This window comes from Quercus robur, chromosome 4 (genome assembly GCF_932294415.1).
Source record: "Quercus robur chromosome 4, dhQueRobu3.1, whole genome shotgun sequence".
Taxonomy (NCBI): domain Eukaryota; kingdom Viridiplantae; phylum Streptophyta; class Magnoliopsida; order Fagales; family Fagaceae; genus Quercus; species Quercus robur.
Window position 1 is genome coordinate 62926426 of NC_065537.1, and position 14366 is coordinate 62940791.

General features: G+C 36.6%; 1 protein-coding gene and 1 pseudogene across 1 annotated transcript; one reads left to right on the top strand and one right to left on the bottom strand.

Moving 5' to 3' along the window:
- The window catches only part of LOC126722369 (desmethyl-deoxy-podophyllotoxin synthase-like), a 95942-nt pseudogene that overhangs the window by 4023 nt on the left and 77553 nt on the right, over window positions 1-14366 (top strand).
- LOC126722367 (uncharacterized) lies at window positions 255-1124 on the bottom strand. Its single transcript, XM_050425534.1, has one exon. It carries the CDS (start codon window positions 1122-1124, stop codon window positions 255-257), a length of 870 nt encoding a protein of 289 aa, XP_050281491.1.

Below are 14366 nucleotides of genomic sequence, written 5' to 3' on the forward strand. Positions count from 1 at the left end.
TACTAGAAGGGGGAACTAAGGAAAATAGAAAATAAATGTACTTACTTAGGATTTAAGGAATGAGCCAAGCAATGTATTGGTGTACAATTTTTAGTCCATCGATCAATGAGTATATCATACACCACACTCCAAAATGAGCTATACTCATCATCCTCCAAGCCTTCGTGCCAATATATTGCTGCCTTTACCTTCTCTATCATTGAATCCCACATCTCATACACAAGATGAAGACAAGGCCTATCTGTGCCGTCTACTCATAGCATATCAAGGATATAATCAACTTTATCCCACCAAAGATCATTTAGAATCATATCTTTCACCTTTTGAGCTTTTCCAACATCATCCTCCCTATAAGAAGCCCATTGCTCACTAATAGCCATGGCTTGAAGGCATCTTTTTATCAACTTCAACCTTTTCAGCATTACAACAATCGAAGCAAATCTAGTATCAGCAACTTGGAGCAGTTTTAATGGACAAAATTCATTAAACATTGCCAACCTCATTGAATGGTTCATAATGAAAACACGTATGAAGGATGCATCATCAGCAATACGTGTAATCCAACTACATTCCTCATATGTAACTTCATTCTTTTCAGTGTTTTTTGCTGCACAAATATTCTTCAAAACTAGATTGAGAGTGTGGACAACACAGGGTGTCCAAAATATTTTAGGATACTCACCTTCAATAAGAGCTCCAGCAGACTTCATCACATTAGCATTATTAGTGATGACCTGGACAACTTTTTCATGTCCAATCTCTTTTGTAGCAACCTTCAACACTCCAGCAATATAATGTTTGTCTTTGAACTCACCTGACCCATCAATTGCCTTTATAAACACTGGGCCCCCATCTGATACAACCATAATATTAATAAGAGGCCTCCTTTGTGGATCTGACCATCCATCAGAAACTATGCTTACACCATTTTCAAGCCAAAAGTCCTTAATTGGTTTCAAGAGTCTTTCAACATGAGCTCTTTCTTTTTGCAAAAGTGTTGTTCTCAAGGCATTGTATCCAGGAGAAACATAACCTGGGATGCTATAGGTAGCAGCATATGCATAGGAATTATAATAATATGGGTTCCTTGAAAAGTTAAATGGAAGCCCACTAGTGTAAAACATTCTAGCAATTCTACCATCCAATTCATGTCTAGCTTTGGAATGCTTTCTCAAGAGGAGAAATCCCAGTCACCTTCCTCCTCTTACCATCAACCTGATTTGTACTATCACTCCTTTCCTGTCTTCGAAATGGGGAAATAAGTATAGGCCCACGGCCTGGGAGAGGTGGGGGTAAGGGAATTCGACTTCTCTGTTCTCTCTCTAACTTATCATTCTCAACTTGATCATGCATTCGCTGCATTTCCAGCCTATGGCTCGATGTCACATTAGGGCATGCTTTAATACCTTTATTAAGAATTTTTAATAAATGAACCTTAACCCTAGAATAGGATCCCAAATAAACTATACCACAATAGTTGTACTTAAAGTATGTGTTTCCACCTTTTTTAAACGGTAGCACCAAGTGGTTTTTCTACTTTAGTCACATACTGCCAAAGAGGACATTTAGCATTTGGCACTTCTTGAGATGAAGTTTCTGTGCTAGTAACTTCATCCATTGCAAATTCAATAGATTCAATTTAACCTACAAATAATTACTATTAAGTATTAACTAAATAAATTAATAATAAATCAAACCCAAGTTCACAGATTCACAAAATAGATTCACAATGAGTAATAAGTAATAACTATTAACTAAATAAAACTAAGATTGAAAACTAAGATTCACAAATCAGTATCATAGATTCACAAATCACAAATCATTGAAATCAGAGATCAAACTAAGATTGAAAGCCACTTGAGTTAAGAATGCGTGAGAGAGAGCTGAAGAAAGAATGAGCTGAAGTGAGTCAAGTGACTGACTTGGCACTAGCTGAGTGTCTCACAGCAAGCAGAGATAGAGGCAGAGAGCACAGAGAGAGTGAGAGATGAGTGACGGAGTGAGAGAAAGGCAGAGAGCTAAAGTTTGGTGTGTTTGTGTGAAGTGAGCTGAAGTAGGGTTTAATATTTGGCTTAACCGGAGTGATTTGCAACTTTTTTTTTGTTTTGAATTTCGGCCTGTATCGGCCTGAGTCGGCTGTTTCGACCGATACAGCTCGATTTAGCGCGAATCGTCCCGAGTCGGCGTGAGTCGGCTAAAAAAAAAAAAAGCCACATGGCATGACACGCGGGCAGCGGCGTCCCTTGTGCGTTGCCGAGTCGAACGCGGGTGCAGCACCTTTGGTGCCGCGTCTGTGCTTCACAGGTTTCCCTTGATTGTCTATAATGGCTTTGAGGAGGATATTTGGAAAGCAATTTGATATTTAGTTTTAGGAGAAACCAATGAATATTAATTTGTTTTCTCATGTGTATTATTGTCTCTCCCTAATTTGTCTGAGTAGATTTAGTTTGCAAAATTTTCTATAAGGATTAATTTATCCCAAGAATATAACGTTCTTGTGTGTGTCTATATATATATATACCTATAATTTATTATTTTAGCAATAAAAATATATGCTATTGTTCTCTCAAAATATGTGCCATAGGTGATGATGAAAATGCCCAGAAAAATAGAGAAAAATTCTCAATGATATAATTAGCAATCATAAGAAGAATAGAAGTGCCACTTTAGCCAGAAAATGTGAAGAAAGTGATGATGATGATATGGACCAAAATGGCCATATAGCACTATTTGCAATATATTTAGCAATCTACCACTGTTTGCGAAATCTTTAGTAATCTGTCGGTACTACTGTTTTGTAACTCGAGTTTATGAAACTCGAATTTTACATGTAACTTAAGTTCCAAGAAATCGAGTTCCTAAAAAATATGCCATTGTGGAACCCATTCCACATGGCTTTTTTAATTAAAAAAGATCCACTTTAGTGGGTGCCATGGTGCTATTTTTATAGAACTTGATTTCTTGAAACTCGAGTTACATAGAAAACTTGAGTTTCACAAACTTGAGTTTTAAAAAGGTGATAGATTGCTAAAAATTTCAGCTGACAATGGTATTTGACCATTTTGACTTAACGATATGATTGATGCGCTTTTGAAACTTCATGAAACGAGCTAGCTTGAATTTAATGTCACAATTAATCACATCAAAGATGTCACTCCCATATAAAAGAAAGAAATAAATCTAGCAATTTATCATCAACATTTCTTTTATTGCTTTTTATTTTTATTTTTAATTTCTCCTTTTATTCAAACAAATAAATCAAGCAATAAGTTCTTATGGTTTTTACCTTTAATCTTGTTAAAATTGTGTGATTATATGTGATAATTGAATGATGAGAAAAAGCATAAAAGAAAGAGCACACATATAAAAGAGAGAGCACACATAAAAGTTTACGTGGTTTGGCATGATGACCTATGTTCATGATGTGAACGTCATTGACAACTACCTATTCTATTAAGCACTTTAGTTTATAATGAACCCAACATAGAATTTTTATACAAGAGAATACTTTACTAAACCTAGATTAACCACAGACTAACTCATTATTAAGTTATTTCTTCTACAAATATAAGGGCTTACAATTGGTTTGGGTTATAATATATCTAACACCCCCAAACTAAAGGTAAAAATCTTGAGTTTGGAATGTCTTGAATGTATAGCTTGGTGTGACATCTATGCAATCCAACTAACATGGCAAGATCTTGTACTACTGACATGGCACTGATGATGAAGCTAGTCATCTGGCTACCATGCCAAAGCTGCTTTGGTACATAAGATCTTGTGTCAATATCTTGCATAAAATTACAACACTAATATTGTTAAGTTCTAAAAGTTTAGAACAATTAGCAAACTGTGAGCACAAACTTATTTAGATATAGATTTTAGAGTCTATAGGGTATATTAAACAATGCTTAGAGCATCTCCAGCAAATTCATCAAATTTTTGTACTGTTTGGAGAATGAACAGTGACCTTTACCTTTTATTTACCCACTTTTTCAAATACACTTTCCAACAGATTCTCTATCCCATTTTCTATCTCATTTAAATATTATTTCTTCATTCATTATTTATTCTTTTTTTAACAACTACACATCTTCCGACATTTTTTTATTCACCACCTGATTATTATAATAGAAAAAAAAAACATTTGAAGAATGAACAGTAGCCCATCAAACTTGATGAGCTATTGTTCATGAGCCAAAAAAATTTCCGGGTATAGAGAACCCACTAGAGATTGTTTTTATGGTCTCATTCCCTATTATAGAGAATTTTATGCTTTTGCCTACACAGTTGGAGATGCTCTTAATGTGCTGTAAGTTAGAATAAAAGAACAAGGAAGCTGCAGGTTCAAGAAATTCGAAACATGCTAGGCTCGACCGATCGAACTATGATTCTATAGATTTTAATTTTAGCCTATCAACCCATTAAGCTCAGTAAGTGATTAGGTTTTAGATTCAATTCATATAGTATTTAAATGAAACCCTAAGGCACGTTTTGAAGGGACTTTGAAACTTCTCTTTTGAGATTTTTAAAAGGTTCTGTGCATTCTCCTTTCAAAGTCACTACTAGAATTTCATCTACACATCATTATAACTGGTAAATTTGAAGTTGATGCATACCAACCATCAAAGGTAATGGATCTAAACCTTCAAGGGTGGTCTTGGAGTCATAGACATAAGGTCTATGTGGAAAATCTAAAGTGTGAACTGGAGGTTCATGTGAGAGCAAATCCACATCAAAGAAGTTTGAGAGGTTCAGAGCTCAGTTTGGTAACTGTAGTTAGATTTATTACGAATTGGTATTTTTGACTATAAATCTCAATTTGATTTAGTGAATTGTTCTCTTAGGATCATTCTTCCTAGGCTTTTTTACCTTGAAAAGAGTTGTTTTATTGGTTTTCTTGGGTCATCACATCTTATGTTATTTAGGTTTCCACTGTGCATGATATTTGTGATGAATGTTTAACTTAGATTTGGATAATTAACCTAAGTATATACTTGGCTAATAAATTAAGTTAAACAAACTGTGTTTTCTAGGGGTCTAAAACTTTACGGATATGACAAGCTATATGACTAGGGCTGACATGACCACATCTTTTGATGACAATTTGTTTTGCTTTTTTTTTTTTTTTTTTTTTTTTTTTTTTTTTTTTTTTTTTAAGTTACCAATTTACCACCAAATATGTTAACTCACATGCCATATTTGTGAACCACATATGCTACATGACATATGCACGTATCCTCCACATATGCATGAATTATGCGGAGCCACCAATGTTTGCAAATGGCTAGTTTTCTGACCAGGTACATCAGCCAAATAGCAAACCCCTGTATGAATGAAACAATTGAGTCATCAAGTCTTGCGAGTTGATGGCGTATCACAGCTGAGTTAACTCAGTGCCAACAAGTAATGTATGCCGCTGTCGTTTCATGGTGATGAGTTTTAAACCTGGGTGTTGCGGCCACTGATTTGAAACCTTTCTGCTATGGCACTGTTGTTGGCAGATCCGTTGTGAGGTGGCCATAGAGAGAACAAGATGAAGGTTGTTGACTATGAAATGAGGTCCAGAGACGGATTGAGATAAAATGCAATTGCACCATGCATACTCCATTTCCTTCACAATTTATTTATTTATTTTTACAGTTTACTTCTTTTTAATACTTTTTTATTTAATGGTTGAGATTGAGAGTTGTTTTTTGCAATTTTCAATCTCAACTGTTCATTTCTATTGCATTAAGTATTGCACCTGATCTCAATTCTCTAGAGACGGAGATGAGTTTCGCTTGAGGCAACAGTATCCCTTGGGTAGGGACAGATCAAGGAATTTTTGTTTAGGGGAAAGGTAAAACTATCATACTAATTTGTAATTTGCATTGCACCTAATCTCAATCCTCCAGAATTGTACCTAAATTTTACTCTGTGTATGAATTTTCTTCGTTTAATACTTCTTCCTGCTTGTACTTTTGGAACAGTTTCTATAAGTAAAATGGTCTAGTTTATTTAATAAATTCCACTAAATATTTATAAAAAAAGAGAGAAATGGTTAGTAAAAAAAAAACCAAGGTTTTGAACACCAAGAGTTTTGGAGCTCAATTAACACTTCTGGTATATCCGATGAAGACATCTAGAGTTTAAATACCTCATCCCACATAGATGCAACAATTGAAAGAAAAAAAGAAAAAAAAAAAAGAACGCTTGTTTGATGCTCTTAGATCATAAATATGTTTGATCTCTCTCTCTCATATGTTGAGACTTCGGGTAAGAATATTGAATCATTAATAATTTGTCCCAAGTTGAAAATTATTTATGATTTAATGGATAATAGAAATCGTGGCTCCAATGAAATCAGCACTTGAAATCATGATTTCACCTAAAATCATTACTTGGAGATGTGAGACATGATTTCAGTGCTTCCTTGACTTACAAATAGTAGTAGTAATAATAATTATAAAAATAAATCCTTACACCAACCTTTTCAATGCAAATTATTGAGTAGATGACACCTCATACTTGCACACTTTAATTGATTCTTATGTTGTAGGCCCTTCTCTTAGAGAAATTATAAGGTCTACATGGTGGACAAGTGATGTGGTCCACCATTCTACTAAAAAACTTCCACTTGTTTAAAATTGTTAGTTAGAAAAATTTTTAAAACAGAAATTAACTACTGACTCAACAATTTTAAACAAGTGAAAGTTTTTTAGTGGAATGGTGGACAAGTGACGTGGTCCACCAAAGGACTCTATAATTTCTCCTCCTCTTGAGAAGATATCTCATGAGATGGTCTCTTAAAATATCTCTCTTGCAATATATATTGCAAGAGATATATCTTATAAAACTATCTTATAAAATAATTTTCTAGAATTAATATGATATTGAAATATAGTTAATATTAAACATATATTGCGTTAGAGTCATGTATGCACTGAACTCAATTGATTTATACCTTCTCGGCTCAAAGAAAAAAAAAACATTTATTTTATCTATAATAACACTATTTTTAATTCTTATTTATAACGAAATTCCTTCAAGATTTTGTTAAAGGTATATAAGTTGATTGATACAGTGGTACTTCTGCAATAATTGAAACGGGCCCGATGATTAAAAGGGACCAATATGGACCTTACATTTATCTATGGAAAGGAAATGATTGAGAAATGCATTTATCTACTAGGACTTTGTTTTTCAAAGATTAAAAAAAAAAAAAAAGGGATACATTACCGCGCGCCAATTAAAAATGGTTTCAACCAAAAAAATCTTTTATATTGAATGTATTTTAAAAGAAAAACTTCATCCTGAATTACTATTTTCAAATTGATTTCATTGCGCATTAAAAAAAGAGAGTCTAAGAGACCTTTTATATATATAGTGCATGGTTATTTCTAAGTGATTTGGGTAATATCACATATACGATCAAGACTTTGATGGTTATATCATAAAAAAATAATATATAAAAAAGTTATTTATACATACATTAAAAAGAGCGCTGCTTTTCTTTACTTTTTTTTTTCTTTTTTGGCTAGGCATAAAAAACTCTAAAAGATGGGGAAGACATGCAGTATTGGTAAATTATGAAATAGCTTTTTGGGATATTCATTTCAATAATTTCTAACGAATTCGTGACCAACAGAAGTACTACATGCATAACTTTTTTTTACAATATTTTCACAATTGTTGAAATAGTCAATGAAAAATGGTAACAAAAACAGAAGTGGTTGATACATGTAGAGAAAGTGTTGTTATTCATTATTTACAGAAGATTTACAAAAAGTATGAAAAATTTTGTGAAAAGAGTTAAGGTCTATAATATTATGAAAACTAATGATTTGCCTCAGAAACCCTGGGGAACTCCAATTAAAGCAGCCCCTCCTCCTAGCCATTAAAGAAGAAATTCGTGTGAATTTGAAGACTTTGGTCTTTGAAGGAGGCTCCCAGTTGTCATCTCATCCATCAACAATCTCTTTCAAGCCAACTGGGTTCTGTAATCATAGACTTCAAGGATTCCCTTTAACCTTTTTCAATTTTGTCATGTTGGTGGAGGATTTAATGCAATGGCCCACACTATAGAAGCCTGGTTACCTGTTTTTTGTTACACAACAATCCCATCTCTTCCAAATGCCTGTGCCTTGCTGCAGAACTTTGCCATTTAGAAGATTGCAGATTGATGCAAAAATCAGTGACAGTATGAGAAAATGCTTTAGCTATTTGAAACACATTCTATTGGACATACGAGCTATTTGAAACATGATCTTGCTTTTAAATGACACAAAGATTTTTTGTCTGCTGGAAAGATCTTTCGCCAGAAGAGTGAATGGAATGGAGAATCCAATGATTAATTGTAGATACAGAGAGTTTTCATCCCATCCCTCTATTTTCGCGTTGGTTGGCCCAGTCAAAAATAAACGAGTAAGATGTGAAAAAGGAAAGTCGGTGATTTATTTTGGTGTCCATAGTATTACGTAATCACTCTTAATTAGTTATCTTGTTTAGATGTTAAAACAATAATACTAAAATGAATTAATCTAAAGTAATTTTATTTGGAATTCTCTTGTGAGAAGTAATGAAAATGAATACTTCATAACAATATATATATATATATATATATATATATGGGTAAGCTACTTAATTACAGAGGGAGAGCGTGCCGATTTGGGCAGACTTAGTGCGGAAGATGGAATAGGTTACAAATGTAGTTCTGGTACATTGGTAAACTAAGGGGAGAGAGATGAGAGACATTCTGATTACAAAGTATTTCTAGTACTAAGTAAGAAGCTCTGGAGGAGAGGACTTAGGAGAATTAAGCCTGCTGAAGACTGGAGCCAAAGGTCCCTTTTATAGTTGAGGAGAGCCTTGGATAAGATCAGGAGACTGCTGAAATCACGGAGAGTAATTTGCTTTTACTGAGGGTAGATTCTTTTCTACCGAAAGCAAATAGTGTTTTCCATGATTCTATCTAGGGTACTGTAGAGTGAACAGTAACTGGTCACTATTTATGAACAGTGTTTTGTCCCCTTGCTTTTCTGGAATAGTGAATCTGCATAGTGTTCTGGACTGTGCAGTGAATAGTGATTTATCTGCATGCGGGTACTGTTCTGAATAGTAACCGGTTCTTTGCATTGTCTGGATTCCTGAAGCTGTTCTGGAGCATCTGGAAATCAATCACTGTCCAAATTATAACCATCATAAGGATCTTGTGAATCCTGGAATGGATCAATCGGGAGGGACACGGTTGCACGAGGCTTCTGAAGAGGCAGGAGAGTTCATTTCTGCTGACTCTAACTGTGCAGACTGGAGGAGTAGCTGTTGGGCAAGATCTTTGAGTTCCCTGCTTGATTTCCCGGAGAGTACTGAATCAAGGCTGGACTGTGATCTTGTGCAATGAGCTATCGGTTTCGGAACTGGAAGAGGAAAGTCTTTATACATTTTGGTGATAGCATCAGTTGGCCTGAACTTATCCCACCATTTTGTAAAGAATTCCCTATCAAGTAGATTCTGATTTATAGCATAATTCCACAAGCAAATCCAATGGATCTTGTATCGGGCTGTCATATGCAAAATGGCTGGAAACTGTGAAGAATGCTTATCTGTCTGGAATTTGGAACCAAAGTATCTTAGTGCATCCTGTAGAGGTTCTGGAAAGTTCTGAGGGGTTGAACCAAACATTTCCCACCACTTGAGGAACCACGAAGGTATCTGTCCCTTGAAATTCTTGTCGAACTGGATGAACCATGAGTGATCATAGGTCTCAGTTTGGAAGAATAATACCTTTTCAAATGCATCCATATAATCATAGTAGTTGTACAGGGGTTCTGAGCCCTTGAGTACTGTAAGTGTTCTGAGAGTGGAGGGGTGTCCCCAATCTTTGCAGCTTACAAAACTCTCTATTGTGAACTTATGATATAGGACAATTGAGGTACTATCCCTGTCTCTTATGTCTTCTATTCTGGCAGACTTTTCTTGTGTGAGAATGCCTTTATAGAATTTGATTCTTTTTTCTGGGCTTTTGGGAAGGAAATGCCATTCAGGAGGCAATACTTTCATTGCTAGTGCCAGTGGATCTGTTATATGGGCCAAGTGTGGCTCAATATAAGAGATATGCTGAACAAAAGGTTTCTTGATATAAGAGGCTCTACCTGTTCTGGGAGGGAGAGTATATGAAGATTGCTTAGACACGATCGGACCAAAAGGCTCCTCAACTTTGTATGGAGCTAAAGTTGCTTTGGGAGGAAGTGTGGCTAGAGCAGAACTGTAACTGTGTTGTCCTTGGGGCCTTTGGTAATTTGGTTTCGGGATTGTGGAGACCAAATAACGATTGGCAACAATGGATGGTGACACAGGTGACACCTTGGGTGAACTGGAAAAGGGTACTAAAGGGCCAGGGTTCTGTGCCTGACTGGTACTCCTAGTGGTTTGCTGTTTAGGCAATTTGGGAGGTTGGGGTTGTACGGGCTTCTTCCCGGACATTTTGTTGTGGATTCTGCAAAAATTCACGGGTTAGGAAGTCAGGGATACTGTTCTGAGTTCCTGCTATGAATTCAATGTCAAAATCGAAAACTGAAAGAATAGCTTGCCAACGTGCAAAAATTTGTTTTGATGCAATGTTTTGAACATCTTTTTCTAAAACATGTTTTGTAGATTTACAATCAATTCTTATTAAAAACTTTTGATTTAAAAGGTCACTTTGGAACTTTGAAATGCATAGTACTATAGATAAAATTTCTTTTTTAATAGTACTGTAATTTAACTGAGTGGGAGACCAAACTCCAAAATGGAAACAGACAATTTGTTCCGGGGAGGTGGGACTAGCACGCTGAAGGAGAATGCCACCATATCCAATGTTAGAGGCATCTGTCTGGACTACCTTGAAGGAATTTTCAGAGGGGATTCCAAGGCAAGGGAGTGTCTTGACATACTTTTTGATTTGTTGGACAACCGATGTATGAGTGGGTGTCCAAGGAGGAGGATTGGTTCGGAGTCTATCAAAAAGAGGCTTGCATTGTTGCCTAAGGTTTTGATAGAAATCGGAAATGTAGTTGAGGGATCCTAAGAACCTTTGAAGTTGGGTCTTTTCAAGGATTTCATCAGGGAACTTTTCAGCAAACTGGATGGCTCTGTCTATGGGTTTGATGACTCCATGTCTTATATCAAAGCCTAAGAACCTTACATTGGTTTGAAAAAGCTTAATCTTTGGAGCCGAGACAACAAGACCATTTTTCTTGATGGTTTGGAAGAATGTTCTAAGATGCTTCCAATGTTTATCTAGGGATTCAGAGAAGATGAGTACATCATCTATGTACACAATGGTGTGACTGGAGAATGGATTAAAAATCTCATTCATGATGTTCTGGAATTCAGAAGGTGCATTTTTAAGACCAAAGGGCATTACATTCCATTCGTAATGACCAAAGGGTGTGGTGAAGGCTGTCTTGTACCTATCAGACTCTCTGATTTGTATTTGCCAAAAACCACTCTTCATGTCAAACTTACTGAAAACCACTGCTTTACTAAGCCTATTAACTAAGTCTCTTTTGTTGGGTATTGGATACCGAATCCATTCTAAGACCTTGTTAAGGGGCTTGTAATTGATGACAAGTCGAGGAACACCTCTCTCAATCTCAGCGTTTTTCTGGACATAAAAGGCTGGACAAGACCATGGTGACCTAGAATTTCTGATGATTCCCTTTCTAAGGAGATCCTCTATTTCTGCCTTGCAGGTATCCATGAGGTTCTGGTTCATTTGGATAGGTCTGGCCTTGGTTGGGATGTCCTTTTCATGAAACTTTTTGACATAAGGTAGTGCAACTTCGTGCCTTTTCCTATGCCAAAAGGCTGTGGGTAGATCAGAGCAAACTTCATGCTTGAGTTTTTCTTCAAACATACTGATGTCTGATCGGTAACTTTCGCAAGTTAATTGCTCATCAACCCTAGCGTAGCTCAGTTCTTTGCCGAGGTACTTAAGGTGTTGGGTTTTGGCTTTAATAAGGTTAAGGGTCTTGGAGATAGAAACCTCTTGGAGACTATTGATGTCTTTGGGTTCTGGGCTCCTAAGAAACTTGAACTTAACTGGCTGGCCAAAAGGATGGGTAGTGATTCCTTCACTATCCGCGGTAAAAGGATATAACAGACACATGAATGGGTTTCCTAAGATGACCCTATCTGTCATATTCTTGACAAGAACAAAGGTGGTTTTGAAACACGCATTGTCTTGGCAAACATGTGCTATTGGGATTTTGAATTCAATCTGCATTTTCCCACCACTTGCGGAGGTTAACCTTTCCCTGGTTTTCCGGAAGTATTTAGAGGGAATGATTCCTTCTTGAATGCAGTTGAGGTCAGCGCCTGAGTCTATTAAGGCAACTACCTCGAATTGAAAATCCTTACTTATGACAATCCTGACTTTGGAATGCCATTTCTGGGAGTTAATTCTACTGATGGATTGCAAGAACGATCCATTGGATGATTCTGGTTCCATATCTGCAGTAGGGTTGGCTGTCTCATCTTCATCATCAGAAGGGTTTTGTAAAGAGATTTTGCCTTGATGAGAAGTGTACTCTGGGTTTTTGATTCTTTGGTTTATGAGACCATGATCAACCTTGAGGATGATTAACTCTTGCCTAAGGGTTCTAGCCTCAGACTTGGTTTCCTTAATCTCTTTCTGGAGATCTTGGGTGGTTATCTCTTTCTTGGATTTGGTAAACCTGTTGTAAATTTTTTCCAAATCAACTTTGGGTTCCTGGATCCTAGGGTCGGATGTACTAGTTTTCTTAACTAGGGTTTTATGGAACTTACTAAGTCTACGGGTTTTCTCTTCTGGGTCCTTGATCTGTTCTATAAGACCTAGGAGTAGTTCTTCTTGCTTAGAAAGAACTTTGATAGTGTTGTTCCTGCAACAGCTATCTTGACAAGGTATGGCTTCATCTGGACTACTAGAGGTGTTATCTGAAACTCCAGGAGAGGATGAATTTTGATAGATCTGACAGGTTTCTCGGTCGACAGAACTATTGGGAGACTTATTTTCTGGATGGTCAAGTTCTAAGGCCTTGGAAATATCTTCAGATACTAAGGAATGGGTAGGGGATTTGCCTGGACATTCTTTCTTGAAATGTCCTTTCTTTCCGCACCGAAAGCATTTTCCTTTTGCTTTAGGTTTGAGGTCGGCAATCGGTCTGGGTTTGGAGTTTCCTTGCTTATAGAGGCCTCTTGCTTCCAATTTTCGCCTTCTATATTCTCTGGAAACAATTCTCTCCCTGTGGAAATCTTTAAAGGCTGGGTTTCCTCTAAATTTGGATTTCCATATCTTAGGAGGAGGTGGTGGGGGTGAATTATACAACTGATCATCTAGATATTCCTTCTCCTTTTCACTTTCTGAGGAGGGTTCATTGGAACTGCTAGAGGACAAGTGAGCTTCTAGGACATTCACTTCTGGTGAAGGAGAGACTGGTTTCTCTACTTTTTGTTTTGAATGTCTAGCTTTTGATGGTGGTTTGGTTTTGACATGGTTCTTTTTATGCCAATTGAAATGTTTTTCAAAGTATTCAAAGAAAGGATAATCTGTTTTTACCTCTTTCATGAATAACTTCCATTTCTCCAAAACTTCAATCTTTTGTTCTCTGGTATGGTTGGCTCGATAGGCTTCTCTTTTAACTCTGTTCTTTTCAGAATTAAATTCCTTTTCAAGCATGTCCATATCAGGGATGAATTCCTTTGTCAACACTAGGAGCTGATAGTCGTATTCAGTTTCCTGCTGAATAGGATTCTTAAAATCAGATCCTGATGGTGATGGAGGCTTAAGACTATCCTGACTAGTGCTTTCTTCTTCTTGATCAGTAACTGAGTCTTGTTTGGCTGTGTAACAAGGGGTACTAACCTGGGAGTGGTCTTTAACACCTTGAAACTGTGGGCCTAAGTCTCTTCTAGATGTAGGAGCTCGTGTTCTAGACGAACTGCTATATTGGGATGCAGGTCTATCTTTTAAAAGAATAGTTGGCTGCCTGAATGGTTGGCGTAGATCTATGGATCTAGACCTATGATGGAGATCTATGGGAGATCTGGGTTCATCATATTCTAAGGGTGACCTAAATCTAGACTGATCAAAGCTTAATCTAACCGTTCCATCGGCTAGCTGCTGGATGATATCTAGATCTGGCTTCCTAACAGGGTTCTGAACCTGTAGAGGATAATTTTCATTATCTAAAGTCCATTGTGCTGGGAATGTTATTTCAGACCATTTCAGGGTTTTAGGTACCTGAACAGTGGATCTAACATCCGAGGTTTGGATAAGAGTAGTTTCTCCTGGCTTTCTCTTATCGAATGCTTGGATGGACATATTGGTTCTCATGCACTTATAATACACCCTGTATATAAGA